This window comes from Eleutherodactylus coqui, chromosome 11 (genome assembly GCF_035609145.1).
Source record: "Eleutherodactylus coqui strain aEleCoq1 chromosome 11, aEleCoq1.hap1, whole genome shotgun sequence".
Lineage (NCBI taxonomy): Eukaryota > Metazoa > Chordata > Amphibia > Anura > Eleutherodactylidae > Eleutherodactylus > Eleutherodactylus coqui.
Window position 1 is genome coordinate 20,179,320 of NC_089847.1, and position 21,762 is coordinate 20,201,081.

Consider the following 21,762-nt stretch of genomic DNA (forward strand, 5'->3'; position numbering starts at 1 on the left):
GAGGAGTTTGCAAGTCACAGAACAGATGGATCGGGCCGCCGCTCATGTTTTAATTTCGCATTCAGATTACATTGGCAGAGTGTTTGACTCTGTAATGGTCGTAAAGATTCATGGTTCGCCGTAGATTCATCAAAATATTTTCAGACCCTCCTCCTAGTGAATAAAACGTCCTATTTAGGAGATTTCAAAAGTCATTGAGAATGATAAATGGCCCTTCCCAATGGCTGCCCCTAGGAAGAAAAAAAAAAGTAATGTATGGAGATTGTACGGGATTCAGTACGGGAACGTGAGAATAAATTGGCTTCGTTCTGTTCTCTAGACTGACTGAGAAGCCTTCATCACTTGATGCTATATTGTAAGAGAACCCTGACAGCAGGCCTAGAATTATTGATATGCCCCTATCCATTGCATCAATTCTCTTCCTTGGTTCCAACCGCCACCTTGTCTGCATGCAGAATACATGAAGGCCATTACCAAATAAAATGTTAAAGGCTTTCAGATCCGTGAAACACATAAAATGTAAAAGTATAAAAGGGCAATTAAAGAAATGACCGTGATCGGATTGAGAAACAAAGTGGCATGACGGCGCAGTTTCGAAGAGTAGTAGAGGAAATGGTGCTTGGGATAGTCCATGCATGTATAATGCAGGAATGTGACAGCTTACCTGGTAATTTTGCTTGTGGCAGTAGACCAGAAGGGTGGCAAGTTCTATCGTTTCACCGTAACCATTTTTGAGTGGCACCGATCTGTAACCTGGAAGTGCAATCAGATTTCGTAACTTTGCTGTTATTTGTTCTTTTTTGTGAATGTAAGGACTCACTCACACAAGTGTAGCGATTTTTGGTTGGCTGTGTCACGGACATTGGCCCCCGGCGAGTATACGCCGAGCCCAAGGTACCGTCAGGCGGAGGAAAACAGTTTAGATCGGCTAAACTTTCTTACCCTTTCCACCCCCTCGCCAGGTGTCAGCAAGGGGATAGGGCGGGAGCTAGTGTGCTCCGCCCTTTGTCGGCTGTCAGCAACGGGAGGGGGCGGGAGCGGGTGGGAGCTTAGCAACTAGCTCCTGCCCCATCCCACCACCTCCCAATGCAAACAGCCGGCAAGGGGCGGAGAGAAGGAGGAAAGGGGGTGGACGTTTAGCAGACACACTGCCAAACTCCCTCCCACCTTTCTTCTCTGGCAGCTGTCATAGGCTCCCATAGGAGTCTATGGAGCCGCCTCCGTATTCTGGCCAGGAAGATAGGCCCATCTGAACTGATGCATTGTAAACCCATGCATCATATGAGCAGCGTATATCGGCTGGGCGTGAAAGCGCAGCCGATATACGCTCATGTGAATGAAGCCTAAGTCTGTTGACCGAAATGGTATTGAAGCATGAGCCCAAAATGTGCAACTTTTTTCCACTAGGATTCTGGTAAAAATGTGTAAATAAATTCTCCTGTTTGTTTTACTGCTATGTATCATACTCAAATACTTTCAAGTCTTTTTTATCCATTTACTGCTTTCAAAATTCTTCTGTTTACCCTTCAAAAAAAGTCATTGGTTTAGCTGTACCCCAATACAGCCACCACTAGGGGAAGTTTATTGAAGGCGGATTTATTATTTAGTTTAGTCGGAGCTACTCTGTAAGACTCATTATGCAGTGGCTACAGGAAGCCAGGACTATAGTGTTTAAAGGGGTTGTCCAGCTGTAAATGGGAATTTTGCCTGTAATACCAACTTTGGCCACTGCAGGGAGAACGGAGCTGTCTGCTTCCTGCAGAAATCATCTCAGTGTAGGAGTTTACTGACTCAGCAAACAGCTGGTCAGCGGGAGGCCTGACCAGCAGACCCATCCTGAATATAAGATGAGAAGAAAAACGAGAGGGAGCCGGGCATGTACTTGAGAGTTTCAAAATCTATAAACTGATATTTTGGTTTGGGAATTTGTATTTTATTTTCTCCTTCCTTTATTCTATATATGGGAGTGAGATGAGATTGCTCAATTCTTAATGAGTTTGAGAGAGTGCAGCCAGTCCACAAAATATCACACCTTCTCAGGAGGACGTGCAAATACATAGAATAAATATAGGGAAAAAGTGGTTGTAGGCGCAATCCCTTTTCTTAAAGAGGCACAAGACGTATATCTAAGCTCAACTCCTCTGTTTTTATTAAGAACAGACAGATCCGTTCTTACTCCAGTGGCCAGGCTTGGTATTGCAGGCAAAGTTTCTATTGAAGTGAATGGGAATTTTGCCTGTAATACCAACTTTGGCCAGTGCAGTGAGAACGGAGCTGTCTGCTTCCTTCAGAAATGAGGAGTTTACTGACTCAACGAACAGCTGGTCAGCGGAGATCCTGGCACACAGACCCTCATTGATCTACTATAGATGGCCCATCCTGAGTATAGGCCATCAATAGTTTACAATTGGACAACCACTTCAAATTTATGGCTGTATAAGAGGAAGCACAGGGTTTGGAGCTCTTTATCACTAAAATCGTACTCCGACCCTATACATCATGGATATATATGAAAATACTCAGCCTTAGATTTAGGAATAATTTAGGTTAAAATCAATATAATTCTGAGAGTTCTGCTGTAGGGTACAGATCTCCTATGCATGTACCTGTTTTCAGTCCCTTTAAAGGAAATGTACTTTGCGCCAAGAAGTTGGGGTCACTAAACATGTCTTCTTCATACACCACAAACCTCAGGAACGCCAGGTCTGGTTCATTGATCTCGAACAAGGCTTGTTGCTGAACAGTGGTCCACACGGGGTTCAAACCATTGTCATCTACAAGAAAAAAAATTTCAGAATTTCTTCAAATTTCTCAATCATTTCAGAATATCTAATTCTATTCAGAAATGTGAATAAAAGCTCAAATGCATGAAGCGAATATTATTCAATCCCCGGCCATGAACGTTCATATCAATATAGTCCTGTGTCAATAAGTACATCAATGAATGCTGAAACCATAAATTGGAAAAATTAACCGTTCAAAAATATTCAAAAAATGTCAAGGAACAGAACAAATTAATTACTTGTTAATTGTGTATTGGTAACCGCTATGGGCAGCCTCATACTCACTGACTACACTGGTTCGGACCTTCTTGTTGTCATATTCTCCACCACATATCTCAATCTCGACAAATGGACAGGCAATACCACGGCCTGGTTTGGGTAGATGACGAGCTCCAATGACCTAGGAACGTAGACCAGTTGAGATTTAGCCTCTCCTTAGCTTCATGTAATATATACAAACTTTTGAGTCCATTGTATATTATGCCCTTATTAATCTCATACCCTAATAGTCAACACCATTTGTCTCCATCTCTTGGGATCACTTGGGTCATACGAGTCTTGTCTCATACACTCTGGTTGCAGTATGTATCCACATCGGCCATTGTGGGAGAACATGGCATGATTTATATGCATGTATCGATCTGGAAAGAAAGGAAAATGCAGGAAATTATATTTTGTAACTACAGTGTCTGAAGGATAATGCGGGACACAGATAAAAGATCGCGGACAATGGAATGCTTGGTCAAGAGCTTTCTTCTCTAGCTCCACCATTTACGCGTGCCATTGGGCTCAACTTAACTGAATAGGCATGGGTTGGACTATTAAAAATACACTTTGAACCAAGGACCTACACCCCCTACCAAACAATGATTGGCCTTTCTTTTTTTTTAACATTTTGCCCTCCGACTTAAAGGTCATTGCTTCCATAAACACATGTGAGTGATCCATGCCGGAACAGTCTCTGCTGGTCTTCAAAAGAACATTTGCTGCTGAGGTCTCTGGTTGGTTTTTGGTCTTCTAAGATACAATTGCTTTTGCAGTCTCTTCCCAGTTTGGCCGTTGATGGAACACTTGGTGCTACAGCTTCTAGCATTTTGAAGACCACTCGCATGTATTTATGTGCATTCAGTAGACTTGGCAACTAATGAGCCTCTGTTGAGGAAAGGTCAAAATTTCAAATATACGCCAACCAAAGAACCTGACATCCACTGACTAATCAACAAGCAATATTTCGGCTTGTGTAAATGCTCCCAACAATTCATTCAGTAATCGCAAAATGGATCAACGAGTGAACAACAATCACTGTGTTTAAAAGTCCACAAACAGCCTTTAATACGCTTTAGCAACTATTCAGACAATAGCTGTCTCAAGTAGAGCCACCCCATGAGACTGCTGTGGTACCTGAGAAGAGAAGGATTGGGGAAAACCATGGTTGGTCCTATACACTTTGCTAACTGAGTAGCAAGAACCTGTGCAGGTCTGCATTGTTGGCAAACACCAGGGTTTAGAATTGACAGAAGGGTCATGGAAAGTGCGTGGAGAAGGAAACAATAGGTCCTTATCTTCAGGTTGGGGGGTCCCATTCTTTTCTACATTTGTCAATGGGTTGCCCTAACTCTACCAAGCAACCTTCACGGGCCAGTTGGTGGAATTGATATTATTGGGATTCGGTGACCAAGATTTCTTGCCAATGGCCAGCTTGATCCATCATTATATTCAGGTCATAAAAAGTAGTGATGAAAGAAAAATTAACTGATTGTTTTTTCTTTTTCCTCTTTCCTTAACCCACCAAAGTATCTGTGTATCTTAGAAGTTGTATATACTGTAAAAAAAATACATTTTGGATCTTCACTGCCTTGGAGTTGTTAGACATTTGGCCATTGGCATGACAAGTGGCCGTCATGATAGGAACATCTTTACTACTTATGCATTGCGTAATATTGTGAGGGACTACAACATTACTAGAAATATACCTACATCCTCATGTTGGTCATTAAAAACAGTCCATACCTGGTGTCTGGTAGTTCAGAGCCACCATCTGGGCTCCACATAACCAGAGGTGCAGAGGGTCGTAATTGGAGGAGTCCACTCTTGGTCCTTTCGGGTAGACCCGGGTCAAAGCTTTGCGGTTATATCTTAGAAGCTCAATGGATTTTAGCCTTGAGAGGCTTTCTGCTTTATTCTCAACAAACGATCGTATTTCTCGGAAATCAGGTCTCTCTGTGTATAAGAAACGTTTATGAAACTAGACAAATCTTACAGCCTCATCATTATGCGAAACACAATTTATAAGAACTTGACAACTGGAGGTTTGTAACATTGAGTTGATTCGGTAAAACCTTTTAATGGTTTTGTATACTTTTTCACCTTCTAATTGCTTCAGTACGTTTAAAAGTAAAAAAATAAGCTACTTTGCGGATTGAATTGAACAATATGCTTCCATTATGCATATACAGCTCCTATGCAGACCTTCAGTGAATAGTCACTTTATTAGAGACCCAGGCCCTTTATTAGAGATACCAAGGCTTTTACAATTGGAGCCTCCCTGTATGGAAATTAGACCCGTGACCTCGGAGTGCAGCAAAAAAGAAAGTACGTTTTCTGGGGATCACTATCAGTGTGAATCCACATTAGATGGGAAAATCCAGCCATTTGAGTGACTTCCAATCAGTCCTGGGAGTCGGTGTTAGGGCTCTTTCACACGAGTGTATATCGGCCGCCATTTTCACTATCGCTATGATCTAATGCATTGGATTCCATGGCCATATTCCCGTGTCGTAAAATTGCCCGGCCGGCCAATATAGCGTCAGGCGGTTTTACGCCAGGCCGAAAAGATAGTCCTGCAACTATCTTTCCATCCGGAATACATCGGCCGCTGCATGGGATCCTATGAGAGCCAATGACAACGGCCCATAGAAGGGAGGTGGAAGGGAGTTTAGCAGCGTGACTGCTAAACTCCCTCCCTCTTCTCTACTCCTTTCTCGTCCTCTCTGGCTGTTTGCAATGTGAGGGGTTGGGAAGGGGGAGGGGCTAAGCTCCACCCTACTCCGCCCCCTCCCATTGCTGGCTACAGACAAGGGGTGGGTGCTTGGTTCCGCCCCCGTCCTGCTCAGTCTCATTGCAAACAGCCGGAGGTAAGGAGAGAGGTGGTGATCCAGCGAGGGGGAGACACCATGCCCAAGAGCATTGCGACCTTGGTGTATATGCGCCGGGGCCCTGCTGTCTGAATGGACGCACAAATGTTAGATTTGTGCGCCCGCTCATGCGTTTTTACGGTGCTAGCAGGCACACATAAAAATGTCTACGGCCATGTGAAAAAGGCCTCAGACTAACTGGGGCCAGAATTTCAAGGTTTACCTTGTGGGGTTTTTCTCAAGTAATGGAATAGAGAGAATAGCAAAAATGATGTGACTGTGGAGGAACAACCAGTGAAAAGGGACCCTATGGATGGAGACAACACGTCTACAAAAGGGGTTAGAGGAGGATGTTAAGAATCGTTCTGATACAAAGTCAAGCAAATTGCAGACAAATACAATGCTGGTACTCCAACTATCATGTCTAAATGCACCTCTCATAGTTCGTTCGCACAGTTGGGCTATAACAGCAGATAACCAGTTCCAGCGCCATTGCAAACGAGCACAAAAATTGGATCACTCAACAGTGGAAAACATCATTCCGGTCAGATGAATTCCAAGTTCTGTCGCACCATTCTGATTGGAGGGTCAGAATTTGGCAGCATTAATCAATGCCAGCCCCACCAGCTAGTTTGTGACAACTACAAGAAGAAGCGCAGAACGATTTCAGCACCTAGTGCAATCTACGCCACAATGAATTGCTGAAATTCTGAAGGCCAACGGAGATCCAATCCGCTAGATGGGGGGGGCTCTAATAAAGTGACCAATCAGTGTATATGTATCCGTTCCATCTGCTCCTACTTCTCGCATACACACAGTTGGAGGGTCATATGAAGTATATTGGTTTCCTTACTTGTTTTGCACACTTCCCTGTATTGCTTAGTTTCATGTGACCTCCATATCCGCTTACCGAAGCCCATCCATTGTGGTCTGAGGATGGTCAGGAGGGGCTCATTCAATATTTTTCTACACGGCTCCCCAGTCACTAATTACACCCACATGTTTGATTCACTTTTCATCTCTTACCTTTCCAGTAATGGATATACACTAAAAACGTCGAACATCATAATTGACGACTACGCCTGGACACTAACACAGAAAAATGCTAATAACTTAGTTTGAATATTCATTTCCTGGAATTTGAGGGGCACCGTAGACTAATGTCACCGGCGCCTTCAGCTGTCATTGATGGAAAATATATATCTGCAACCTTCACATGTGCTTAGGTGAACTTCCATAATTGCCAGCCCCCAGATTACTCATTAACAGACAGTTAAAATAATTGCATAATTAAATGAGTTATTTTAATTGGACCTGCTTGAGGCGGGAGAATGGAATATATTTATGTCGAGAAAGAAACAAGTTATTACGCTTGGGAAACTGTCAGCGACAAATAAATTAGGCAAAGCCTTCGAATGTAGAAAGTTCTGCATCACTTGCTATTAAACTCATTACTTGCATCTCTCCTCAGTGCTGCGCTTCTCTATAAATTTTTGTCCAGAAATGCTCTTAAGATGTTTTTTAATCTCAATTTCTCAAACAGTCCATTTAAGAAAGTGCCACTTAAGAGAAACCAAAACAACCTAAAATAGGACTGTATGATTGTCGGGAAGTGATTAGATTGCTTAAAGGGGTTATTCTGTGAATTATTTTCATATCAAAAGTCTTCAAGTAATTTACTATCTTTTTAGAATTTAAAAAAACACTTTTTTTGCATTATTTGTTGCCCTGTATCTTCTTTAGTAGTGCTGCTAATTTATACTGTTGAACAGAGTCAATCTCCTTCCCCCTCTGGCAGCCGACAATATTGTTATTTCTTACTTTACCTGCAGAAAGAGTCCTCTCAGCTACATTGCCATGTACTAGAAAACTGCTCTTTTCTGACAAGCAAGACAGAAAGATAGATCTATTGGCTGCCCTGCCGTGAACAGAGTATCACTATGCAGAGAAAAATAGGACATTCTTAACCCGATCTGCCAGAAGACAGGATCCTACAGAACAATAGTTGATTCAAGGCTTTAAAAAAGCTCTTCCCATGCAGTTTTAGCTTAGGGCCCCTTTACATAGGCTGATATCAATATTAACGCAACCCTCCAGCTTCAGGACACAATTGTGTCTTGGGACAGAGCAGGGTGGGGGTATATTCCCTGTACTTGTTCTTCACTGCTACTACTCTGATCCGGCAGTTTTGAGCCCTGTTTTCGGGTGTCGAAAAAATGCCCACAGCAACTTTCTAATTACCTAATGTACATTGTGGATTGCTTTCTCATTGGCCAATGTCGTTCATATGAGCAGCTTTGGCCAATCAGAAAGCAGTTATAGTGCATTGATAGTCTAACACTAGCAATGCATCTTGGATGGCTCAAAATGGGACCTGGAATCAGTGGTTCGAGGGATGTCAGAGAAGAACAACTGCGGGTAATCTACCCCCTACCTTCTCTGCTCCTTAGACAGAATTTCGTCTCTGAAACTGGAGGATTGCTTAAGCTACTCATGTAACTGGCCTTTTACACACGCCGAAATGGGGGATGAACAATCGTTAATTCCACATTCACTTTAAGCAGTTGGCATTTTTTGGGGAGGGGGGGGGGGGGGGGTCTTCACTTGTATCCCGTGATAAGAAGTGGAGGGCACTCTTACCTGCCACTTTATTGAAGAAAATGGAATGATCCCAGCTGCTATCCTGAGTTATTAGTACTTCTAGGCAGCACAGCATTGGAGTTCAGTGTAGCGGTTGTGTGATGAACCAACGGCAAGACCAAAGCGGTTTCTTCACTAAAGTGCTGGGTAGGAGAATGCCCCACACTACTTATCACGGGATACAAGTGGGAACCCTACCACCCCCGCCCCCCCTTCACCCACACTCAAAAAAAATAATCCAGTGTACTTCTTTACACCAAGACATCAATGTGAAATGTTGGTGGAATGTTGTTTAGGAAGACAAGAAGGACTGTAGCCATGCTCCTCCAGGACTCACTCTTCTGTACAGAAACACAGAGGTCTATCCTTGATATTTTTAAGTAACATAATTTAATAAGTTTTAGACATTTTTTTGTGGTGTGTTGAAAAAACTAAAAAGAACGATGCAAAACGGAAAAAAAATGCAAGTGAAAAATTATTGCTGACATTCAATGTGTTGACCCAACTCAATCGTACAAGACTGGTGGGCAGTAATGGGCTGATGACCTTTACTGATCCAAGTCAACCATCAGTCTGGCCTTGTTTTAACTCATCACAATTTAAAAATTCAGTTGGACTACCTAAGAAGGCCGGTAAGGTGTGATGGAGAAATATATCCCCAATACATAGACAATTATAAACTCCCAACATTACCTAAATTGTCCTTGGACTCACTCCTCGGTTTGCAGTAAATCACCAAGTCAGACATCTCTCTTGCAATAACCTGATTCTTCTCACAGACCCCGATGATAAACTCCTGTAAATAGGTTCACGTGAGACAATGAGGTTAGCTTGACGAATGAGGAGCCACGTGGTGCACAGCCATGAGATTTATCCTTGCCTCTTTAACTCAGCCCTTTGAAGGCAAATAATGAACTATCATAATGATAAGGGAAACTTTATTATTAGTGGCTCTTGTTACTATTTTCATAAATAAATACTTATTATGGATTCATGAGTGATGTCCCAAGTAAGTCGTAGATTATAATAACTGTTGCCCGAACACTCATTTTCCCAACAACTATTCCTCCAGATCTCCCCATATGCACAAATGCCTGGTTCAGCCAAAAATGTACATCTTCTCAACAGAGAGAGGGGACACCTCTGGTGTCAGCTTGCTTCTCTTGACAATAAAATGATCAGGCATGCTAAATTCAATATGCCTGATCCTTTTTTCCCACTCTATCTGAGAATTAACACAGGCCAGACATCTAATACCTGTTACGATCGCGTGGGCAAACTAAGCACGGGGCCCACACGATCATGACCAAGAGAGATACACGCACAGGGGTTTCAGGCAACTGACCCTGTGCTACCGGGAGGATGACATGGCCCTACCTGAGCAGGGACATCGCCCCAATAAAGGGCGGCCCAGCGGTCTTTGGAACTGGGCCCTAGCTACTCCTAGGAACCACGCCACCAGAACAGGACACATACACATGCCAGGGACAAGACAACAGGACACAGAGGCCAGAAGACATAGCATACAGCAGCCAAAATGCAACCACTAGTAACAGATAGTAAAGCTGAATATAAATACCAGGTATTAGTTGACATTTTGATCAAAACGTGGAAGCTAGCGGGCCACTTCACGGCTCCTGGCTATACTGCTAGTCCCTACACTAACCAGGAGTCCAGCGGCACTGAACACAGAGCACACAGCAAGCTGCAGCAGGACAGGAACAGAACACAGATCACACAGCAAGCTGCAACAGGACAGAACAGAGCACAGATCACACAGCAAGCTGCAACAGGACAGAACAGAGCACAGATCACACAGCAAGCTACAGCAGGACAGAACAGGGCACAGATCACACAGCAAGCTGCAACAGGACAGAGCACAGATCACACAGCAAGCTGAAGTAACATGACTGCGCACCCTGAACACCAGACAAACACTGACAGAAGCTGGGTTTATATGTGAGCAAAGACCCAGGGGTTTGGCTAGCAGGAGATCACCACACCCAGCCAGCTCAATCATTCAACACCTGTGAGCTGTGCTGCTAGAAACCCTAGTACTACAGGTCCCAGCAGGCACAACATAACCATACCATTAGATCATTGGCCAGTACTTTCAAAATTGGAGGGTTCATTATTGAATGTGTCAGATACATTACGGATCCCGCATGGAACTTTTCTGCTCCCTGTGGACGAGATTATATAAATCTTGTCCACATAGCCTGCGCCGTAAATTCAGCGGATTTTCTGCATCACATTCCGATGCGGAAATTCTGCAGCATTTACATCCTGCGTGAAGGTACCTTTAGGGAACATCCGCAGCATTTACAGTACAAGCCACAAAGACGAGATCTAAAAATCTCATCCACGTAGAGTGGAAAACTTCAGTGCAGAATCCACAGCATATGTTATTTTATGCGCACTACATTTGGGGGCAAAATTGCGCCATTTTAGTGCGAATTTGGCCCCTGTGAATTTGCTATGCATTACTGAATATTTTCTGCTATGGACAGAAGACCCTGAGATAATCACACAGGTAGGGGCAAAGTGCCCTGGTGCAAGCACCGAGTCATGACTGACTCCTAGGGTGGCATCACATTGTGATTAGAGATGAGCGAGTATACTCGCTAAAGCACATTACGCGAGCGAGTAGTGCCTTAGCTGAGTATCTCTCCGCTCGTCTCTAAAGATTCGGGGCCGGCGCCGGTGACAGGTGAGTTGCGGCGGGGAGCGGGGTGGAGAGAGGGAGAGAGAGATCTCCCCTCTGTTGCTCCCTGCTCTCCCCCGCCGCTCCCCGCCCCCCGCCGGCCCCCGAATCTTTAGAGATGAGCGCGGAGGTACTCAGCTAAGGCACTACTCGCTCGAGTAAAGTGCCTTAGCGAGTATACTCGCTCATCTCTAATTGTGATGTTTTATTGGCAGACTGTTTTTGCGGGGTGGCTTGCCATTGCCTTCCTTCAGTCATCTTTTACCCCCCCAGTCAGCTGGGTATTCATTTTACTGACCTCAGAAGAATGTAAGGCTGAGTCAACCTTGAGCCGGCTACCTGAACCATGTGGGGATTGAATTTGCAACCTTTAGGTCGTGAGCAAGAGCTTAGGACTGCATATCTGCTACCTTAACACTCTGAACCACACAGTGTGCGAAAAACGCTGTGTGAACGCTGCCTTACCGGGACGTACATTCTTAGAGCACCTAGTCCCATGCCACCTATCGGTACACTTTACAGAGTAGGGCAGGTAGAGATTTCCCTACTTGTGTTATGAATTTTCATCCCATTCTGATCATATTAGAAAAAAATATATATATTAACCAACAAATTGATTAATTAAACTTTGAAAAAGGAGACTTTTTTGTCCCACTGTGCGGCAGGAACATAAATATGCATGGGGGTTGTTAAAGTCAATGGGAGAAGCAATTTAAAATGTATAATATGCCAATTGCGATTAAACATATTCATGTCGCTAGCAATCAAGACAAGTGGCTGATGTCAGAGTCACTTAACTCCAGATGTTTGCATTAGGAGCTGATTGAAACCTAATTTTTGGTTATTATAATAAAAAATATCATCTCGTAGCCCTTAACCCTTTTACCCACAAAGGTCCAGCAGTGAATTGTGCTGCAAATGAGCTGATAATTTGCTCTGCAAATATGGCTTATGCTGATGAGGAGCCGGCGAGGGAATCTAACCTTAATCTGACACAAACGTTCACAGATTTCAATGGGAAGAAGACGGGTTTGTTTCAATTCAGTGTAACGTCAGTATCTCTGTTCCACAAACGCAGCCCAGACACAGAAAGCCTTAATGCAGATGTGAATGAGGCCCAACACAGTGTATAGGGCCAATTCTTCAGTTAAAACATGGAAACCAAAAGGAATGTAAGCAAACAGAAGCTTTCCGTTTTTTTGAAAACCATGGGGGTAAAAAATGGATTAATTTATTTTAGTTTTAATTCCGTTTCTCTGCTCAGAAAAAGAAACACCAAGACAAAACTATGGCTGAACGGCAAAATGCAGATGTGAATGTAGCCTTATCCTCTACTGATCCTGAGTTACATCCTGTATTATACTCCAGAGCTGCACTCACTATTCTGCTGGTGCAGTCACTGTGTACATATATTACTTATCCTCTACTGATCCTGAGTTACATCCTTTATTATACTCCAGAGCTGCACTCACTATTCTGCTGGTGCAGTCACTGTGTACATATATTACTTATCCTCTACTGATCCTGAGTTACATCCTGTATTATACTCCAGAGCTGCACTCACTATTCTGCTAGTGGAGTCACTCTGTACATACATTACTTATCCTGCACTGATCCTGAGGTACATCCTGTATTATACTCCAGAGCTGCACTCACTATTCTGCTGGTGGAGTCACTGTGTACATACATTACTTATCCTGTAATGATCCTGAGTTACATCCTGTATTATACTCCACAGCTGCACTCACTATTCTGCTGGTGGAGTCACTGTGTACATACATTACTTATCCTGTACTGATCCTGAGTTACATCCTGCATTATACTCCAGAGCTGCACTCACTATTCTGCTGGTGGGGTCACTGTGTACATACATTACTTATCCTGTACTGACCCCGAGTTACAACCTGTATTATACTCCAGAGCTGTACTCACTATTCTGCTGGTGGAGTCACTGTGTACATACATTACTCATCCTGTACTGATCCTGAGTTACATCCTGTATTATACTCCAGAGCTGTACTCACTATTCTGCTGGTGGAGTCACTGTGTACATACATTATTTATCCTGTACTGATCCTGAGTTATATCCTATTTTTATACTCCAGAGCTGCACTCACTATTCTGCTGGTTCCCACTACAATCTGCCTCTCTCCTAAATGCCTCATGTTTATTCACTTCCCCTCCACCAAGACTGATAGCGTTGCCAGATCACACTCACCTCTGCTCCCTTTTGGTGTATTATTGTGTGGATATTTTTGTACCACTCAAACAGTTCTTCTACTTTCTCAGCTGCAAAATCTATTGAAGGATCCTTCTGATCTTTGGGTTCCAGTGAAAAGACAAACCGTTTGTTGTGTTTACCTTGTACCAGATTCTCTGTAAAAAAGTAATTTTTAGAGAAATAATAAACCTGCTTGTACAGTAATGCCAGCACGATCAAACCTGACACAGCAGAGCGCTTTAATGTGAACACCATCTAAATCTGTGCTGAAAATCTGCATAATGTATTTTTATACTAGTGGTAGCTCCAAATCATCTGCATATATATTAGATTGAAAACACAAAATTCCGGTTGTCTGCAGTCACCACTAGGGGGAGCTTACTGCATACTCTTTATACATTATATATTTCACTGCGGCAAACGTTAGTGGTTTATAATCCCACCCTCAAAAACAATGAGTCTGTGACCCTATCGGCATATGTGATCTTTAAACTGTTAGAAATGGTCTGAGGGGTGTAGTTGTGGAGAGCCTCTCAAGCAGCTCAATGAAGTCCAAAGATCGTAGCAAAATAATATAGTGCCCAAGAGATGGAATTGGTACTACAGCAATACGATATTCAGCTTATTGCTAGACCAAAAATGGTTCTATTAGGCTCTTTATATTATAGCTCATATAGTTCATAACTCATATGTCTCATAGCTCAACGCGTTTCTGCCAACTGAGTGGCTCATCTAGAGCCTATGTGAGCCAAGAAGGTATTCCACCCCACAATGAGGTTACAATAGATTTAAACAAATGCTGAATAAATGATAGAAAGGCTCTAGAGGCTTAAAACAGAGACGTGTTATATATTATAAGTCTCCATACTTGTTCCTGATTAGTTAGAAGATGGAGTGTGATAACTCCACGGAAAAGCAACCCCAGCCTAAATAGGATATAATCTCCGATATCTAAGAGGGACTATCCCTTAGTAAAATGTCCTCCCGCAGGTAAATCAGGAGCTATCCAAGCTACACAGCCCCTTCAATTATATTTAGTTGCTTTTTACCAAGTTCAAATGTTCTTCCTTTCTTCAAACCTGCAGTGGTAACAACTTACTGATTTCATATGTTCCAAGATACAGGATACCTCTACACATAGCTCCCAAGGGACTATCTTCAATATTCTGTGAAATCTGAAAACAGTTGATTAGAATGTCAAATTTAATCAAAGAACATCCCTCATTTACTGTGCACTGATATCACTTTGCACAAGAATGTAACTACTATAATACTGCCCCCTATGTACAAGAATATAACTACTACAATACTGCTCCCCTATGTACAAGAATATAACTACTATAATACTGCCCCCTATGTACAAGAATATATCTAATATAATACTGCCCCCTATGTACAAGAATATATCTAATATAATACTGCCCCCTATGTACAAGAATATGACTACTATAATACTGCCCCTATGTACAAGAATATAACTACTATAATACTGCCCCCTGTGTACAAGAATATAACTACTATAATACTGCCCCCTATGTAAGAGAATATAACTACTATAATACTGCTCCTATGTACAAGGATATAACTACTATAATACTGCCTCCTATGTACAAGAATATAACTACTATAATACTGCCTCCTATGTACAAGAATATAACTACTATAATACTGCCTCCTATGTACAAGAATATAACTACTATAATACTGCCGCCTATGTACAAGAATATAACTACTATAAAACTGCCCCCTATGTACAAGAATATACTATAATACTGCCCCTATGTACAAGAATATAACTACTATAATACTGCCCCCTATGTACTGGAATATAACTACTATAATACTGCCCCTTATGTACAAGAATATAACTACTATAATACTGCCTCCTATGTACAAGAATATAACTACTATAATACTGCCCCCTATGTACAAGAATATAACTACTATAATACTGCCTCCTATGTACAAGAATATAACTACTATAATACTGCCCCCTATGTACAAGAATATAACTACTATAATACTGCCCCTATGTACAAGAATATAACTACTATAATACTGGCCTCTATGTACAAGAACATAACTACTATAATACTGCTGCCTATGTACAAGAATATCACCACTATAATACTGCCCCCTATGTACAAGAATATAACTACTATAATACTGCCCCCTATGTACAAGAATATAACTACTATAATGCTGCCCCTATGTACAAGAATATAACTACTATAATACTGCTCCTATGTACAAGAATATAACTACTATAATACTGCTCCTATGTACAAGAATATAACTACTATAATACTGCCCCCTATGTACAAGAATATAACTACTATAATACTGCCCACTATGTACAAGAATATAACTACTATAATACTGCCTCCTATGTACAAGAATATAACTACTATAATACTGCCCCCTATGTACAAGAATAAAACTACTGTAATACTGCCCCCTATGTACAAGAATATAACTACTAAAATACTGCCCCTATGTACAAGAATATAACTACTATAATACTGCCCCTACGTACAAGAATATAACTACTATAATACTGCCTCCTATGTACAAGAATATAACTACTATAATACTGCCCCCTATGTACAAGAATATAACTACTATAATACTGCCCCCTATGTACAAGAATATAACTACTATAATACTGCCCCCTATGTACAAGAATATAACTACTATAATACTGTCCCCTATGTACAAGAATATAACTACTATAATACTGCTCCTATGTACAAGAATATAACTACTATAATATTGCCCCCTATGTACAAGAATATAACTACTATAATACTGCCCCCTATGTACAAGAATATAACTACTATAATACTGCCCCCTATATACAAGAATATAACTACTATAATACTGCACACTCTGTACAAAAATATAACTACTATAATACTGCTCCTATGTACAAGAATATAACTACTATAATACTGCTCCCTATGTACAAGAATATAACTACTATAATACTGCCCCCTATGTACAAGAATATAACTACTATAATACTGCTGCTATGTACAAGAATATAACTACTATAATACTGCCCCTATGTACAAGAATATAACTACTATAATACTGCCCCCTATGTACAGGAATATAACTACTATAATACTGCCCCCTATGTACAAGAATATAACTACTATAATACTGCTCCCTATGTACAAGAATATAACTACTATAATACTGCCCCCTATGTACAAGAATATAACTACTATAATACTGCCCACTATGTACAAGAATATAACTACTATAATACTGCTCCCTATGTACAAGAATATAACTACTATAATACTGCCCCCTATGTACAAGAATATAACTACTATAATACTGCCCACTATGTACAAGAATATAACTACTATAATACTGCTCCCTATGTACAAGAATATAACTACTATAATACTGCTCCCTATGTACAAGAATATAACTACTATAATACTGCTCCCTATGTACAGGAATATAACTACTATAATACTGCTCCTATGTACAAGAATATAACTACTATAATACTGCCCACTATGTACAAGAATATAAATACTATAATACTGCCTCCTATGTACAAGAATATAACTACTATAATACTGCCCCCTATGTACAAGAATATAACTACTATAATACTGCCTCCTATGTACAAGAATATAACTACTATAATACTGCCCCCTATGTACAAGAATATAACTACTATAATACTGCCTCCTATGTACAAGAATATAACTACTATAATACTGCCCCCTATGTACAAGAATATAACTACTATAATACTGCCCCTATGTACAAGAATATAACTACTATAATACTGGCCTCTATGTACAAGAACATAACTACTATAATACTGCTGCCTATGTACAAGAATATCACCACTATAATACTGCCCCCTATGTACAAGAATATAACTACTATAATACTGCCTCCTATGTACAAGAATATAACTACTATAATACTGCCCCCTATGTACAAGAATATAACTACTATAATACTGTCCACTATGTACAAGAATATAACTACTATAATACTGCTCCCTATGTACAAGAATATAACTACTATAATACTGCCCCCTATGTACAAGAATATAACTACTATAATACTGCCCACTATGTACAAGAATATAACTACTATAATACTGCTCCCTATGTACAAGAATATAACTACTATAATACTGCTCCCTATGTACAAGAATATAACTACTATAATACTGCTCCCTATGTACAGGAATATAACTACTATAATACTGCTCCTATGTACAAGAATATAACTACTATAATACTGCCCACTATGTACAAGAATATAAATACTATAATACTGCCTCCTATGTACAAAAATATGACTACTATAATACTACCTCCTATGTACAAGAATATAACTACTATAATACTGCCCCCTATGTACAAGAATATAACTACTATAATACTGCCCCTATGTACAAGAATATAACTACTATAATACTGGCCTCTATGTACAAGAATATAACTACTATAATACTGCCCCCTATGTACAAGAACATAACTACTATAATACTGCTGCCTATGTACAAGAATATCACCACTATAATACTGCCCCCTATGTACAAGAATATAAGTACTATAATACTGCCCCCTATGTACAAGAATATAACTACTATAATGCTGCCCCTATGTACAAGAATATAACTACTATAATACTGCTCCTATGTACAAGAATATAACTACTATAATACTGCTCCTATGTACAAGAATATAACTACTATAATACTGCCCCCTATGTACAAGAATATAACTACTATAATACTGCCCCCTATGTACAAGAATATAACTACTATAATACTGCCTCCTATGTACAAGAATATAACTACTATAATACTGCCCCCTATGTACAAGAATAAAACTACTGTAATACTGCCCCCTATGTACAAGAATATAACTACTAAAATACTGCCCCTATGTACAAGAATATAACAACTATAATACTGCTGCTATGTACAAGAATATAACTACTATAATACTGCCCCTATGTACAAGAATATAACTACTATAATACTGCCCCCTATGTACAGGAATATAACTACTATAATACTGCCCCCTATGTACAAGAATATAACTACTATAATACTGCTCCCTATGTACAAGAATATAACTACTATAATACTGCCCCCTATGTACAAGAATATAACTACTATAATACTGCCCACTATGTACAAGAATATAACTAGTATAATACTGCTCCCTATGTACAAGAATATAACTACTATAATACTGTTCCCTATGTACAAGAATATAACTACTATAATACTGCTCCCTATGTACAAGAATATAACTACTATAATACTGCCCCCTATGTACAGGAATATAACTACTATAATACTGCCCCTATGTACAAGAATATAACTACTATAATACTGCCCACTATGTACAAGAATATAACTACTATAATACTGCTCCCTATGTACAAGAATATAACTACTATAATACTGCTCCCTATGTACAAGAATATAACTACTATAATACTGCTCCCTATGTACAAGAATATAACTACTATAATACTGCCCACTATGTACAAGAATATAACTACTATAATACTGCCCCCCTATGTACAAGAATATAACTACTATAATACTGCCCCCTATGTACAAGAATATAACTACTATAATACTGCCCCCCTATGTACATGAATATAACTACTATAATACTGCTCCTATGTAGAAGAATATAACTACTATAATACTGCCCCCTATGTACAATAATATAACTACTATAATACTGCCCCTATGTACAAGAATATAACTACTATAATACTGCCCCCTATGTACAAGAATATAACTACTATAATACTACCCCCTATGTACAATAATATAACTACTATAATACTACCCCTATGTACAAGAATATAACTACTATAATACTGCCCCCTATGTACAAGAATATAACTACTATAATACTGCCCCCCTATGTACATGAATATAACTACTATAATACTGCTCCTATGTAGAAGAATATAACTACTATAATACTGCCCCCTATGTACAATAATATAACTACTATAATACTGCCTCCTATGTACAAGAATATAACTACTATAATACTGCCGCCTATGTACAAGAATATAACTACTATAATACTGCCCCCTATGTACAAGAATATAACTACTATAATACTGCACCCTATGTACAAGAATATAACTACTATAATACTGCCTCCTATATACAAGAATATAACTACTATAATACTGCCCCCTATGTACAATAATATAACTACTATAATACTGCCTCCTATGTACAAGAATATAACTACTATAATACTGCCGCCTATGTACAAGAATATAACTACTATAATACTGCCGCCTATGTACAAGAATATAACTACTATAATACTGCCCCCTATGTACAAGAATATAACTACTATAATACTGCCTCCTGTGTACAATAATATAACTACTATAATACTGCCTCCTATGTACAAGAATATAACTACTATAATACTGCCGCCTATGTACAAGAATATAACTACTATAATACTGCCCCCTATGTACAAGAATATAACTACTATAATACTGCCCCCTATGTACAAGAATATAACTACTATAATACTGCCTCCTGTGTACAAGAATATAACTACTATAATACTGCCTCCTATGTACAAGAATATAACTACTATAATACTGCCTCCTATGTACAAGAATATAACTGCTATCTGCTCAGCTAGATACTGGAATCTCTTACCTGGTTGGGGAATCCCTCATCAATCATTGATATGTCCTCTACATAATTTGATGGGAAGAAGGACTGTAGCTTATCTCCATAATCCCCTTTCCACCTGCAATATAAAGAGATACATCATTTGGCTAACGAGTTTTATAACATCACTTATAATTAATCGTAGGTTCCTGATTTTTACTCTTCTGGTTACATTCAGCTATTTCTACTTGTATCCGCTTCTGGGAAAGTTGTGTGACAGAGGCAGCTCCCACAGTGATACACCCCCCCACTCCCTTACATTAAGGATTTATGTCCCCCTCCTCCTCAGTAGCACAAGTCTGTCTGGCTCAAAGCCTACTATTAAGACGCATCTTATAAAGTCTCAGATTCAATAAAATTAGCGATGAATGAAATGGTAATTGATACTTGCCAACCGTCAGATACTTTAACGACGTTGTGAATCAGGGCGCCCGTACAGAAGCTCAGCTCATCAGGTTCTGTAGTTGAGTAGTTATGTATCGCTCTGACCGTTCCTTGTGGCTTAAATGAAACACATTATATGGTGATGTGAGGGCAGAAAGAATATGGAGGCAACTGTATTTATTGTATGGGCACATATACCACTTAAAGGGGGGTTTCCACTACTTAAGACAGCCTTACAACCACTCTGCCCTTCCCTGCTGCTGCTGACCAGGACATATGACGGCTGGCAGCCAATCATTGGCTATATAAAGTCACTGCTGTGGACAGAGATTGGCTGCAGCAGTCACATGTCCTGGCCAGCAGCAACCGGGAAGGGTCGTAGGGCAATTTTAAGTAATGGGAAACCCCCTTTAAGGAAGAATTTCCCCTTTAGTCATCGTCTGACATATCAGAGAGGTACGTCCCTGTCCTCATCGTGTTAATGGCCTCTGTTTGATATAAACACCAGGAAAAGCTCCCAGTATTACATCCAACGGAGGGCTGTGACAGATATCATCACTCATAGGCTCTATGTTAGAAAAATAATAATGCACTCATTGTAAAAAACATTCCCCCCCCCCCCCCTTAGAAGTTGTCGGATCGGATGGAACGTTCTCTCTGTGATTGTAACGTTGGTATCAGAGCAAAAGGATCATTTATTGTAGAAAAGTGACCCCTTATAGGGAGGCTCTAGTACCCTGTTGTACCACCTCTAGCTTGGATACAAGATGTGATATGGGGGGCATGGAGGCTCTAGTACCCTGTTGTACCGCCTCTAGCTTGGATACAAGATGTGATATGGACGGGCATGGAGGCTCTAGTACCCTGTTGTACCGCCTCTAGCTTGGATACAAGATGTTATACAGGGGGCATGGAGGCTCTAGTACCCTGTTGTACCGCCTCTAGCTTGGATACAAGATGTGATACAGGGCATGGAGGCTCTAGTACCCTGTTGTACCGCCTCTAGCTTGGATACAAGATGTGATACAGGGGGCATGGAGGCTCTAGTACCCTGTTGTACTGCCTCTAGCTTGGATACAAGATGTGATACAGGGCATGGAGGCTCTAGTACCCTGTTGTACCGCCTCTAGCTTGGATACAAGATGTGATACAGGGCATGGAGGCTCTAGTACGCT

The 21,762-nt window shown here is 40.5% G+C and overlaps 1 protein-coding gene across 1 annotated transcript in view; it reads right to left on the reverse strand.

The window, feature by feature from the left end:
* Positions 1–21,762, reverse strand: part of PLCG2 (phospholipase C gamma 2) — a 130,084-nt gene that overhangs the window by 13,969 nt on the left and 94,353 nt on the right. Inside the window, exons 22-31 of the mRNA XM_066583776.1 lie at positions 20,595–20,704; positions 20,189–20,282; positions 14,582–14,657; positions 13,480–13,637; positions 9,251–9,353; positions 4,794–5,003; positions 3,285–3,424; positions 3,069–3,183; positions 2,607–2,774; positions 665–753 (exon numbers count right to left, since the gene is read on the reverse strand). Of these exons, the coding sequence (XP_066439873.1) occupies positions 665–753; positions 2,607–2,774; positions 3,069–3,183; positions 3,285–3,424; positions 4,794–5,003; positions 9,251–9,353; positions 13,480–13,637; positions 14,582–14,657; positions 20,189–20,282; positions 20,595–20,704 (1,263 nt within the window). The remainder of the gene's footprint in view (positions 1–664; positions 754–2,606; positions 2,775–3,068; positions 3,184–3,284; positions 3,425–4,793; positions 5,004–9,250; positions 9,354–13,479; positions 13,638–14,581; positions 14,658–20,188; positions 20,283–20,594; positions 20,705–21,762) is intronic.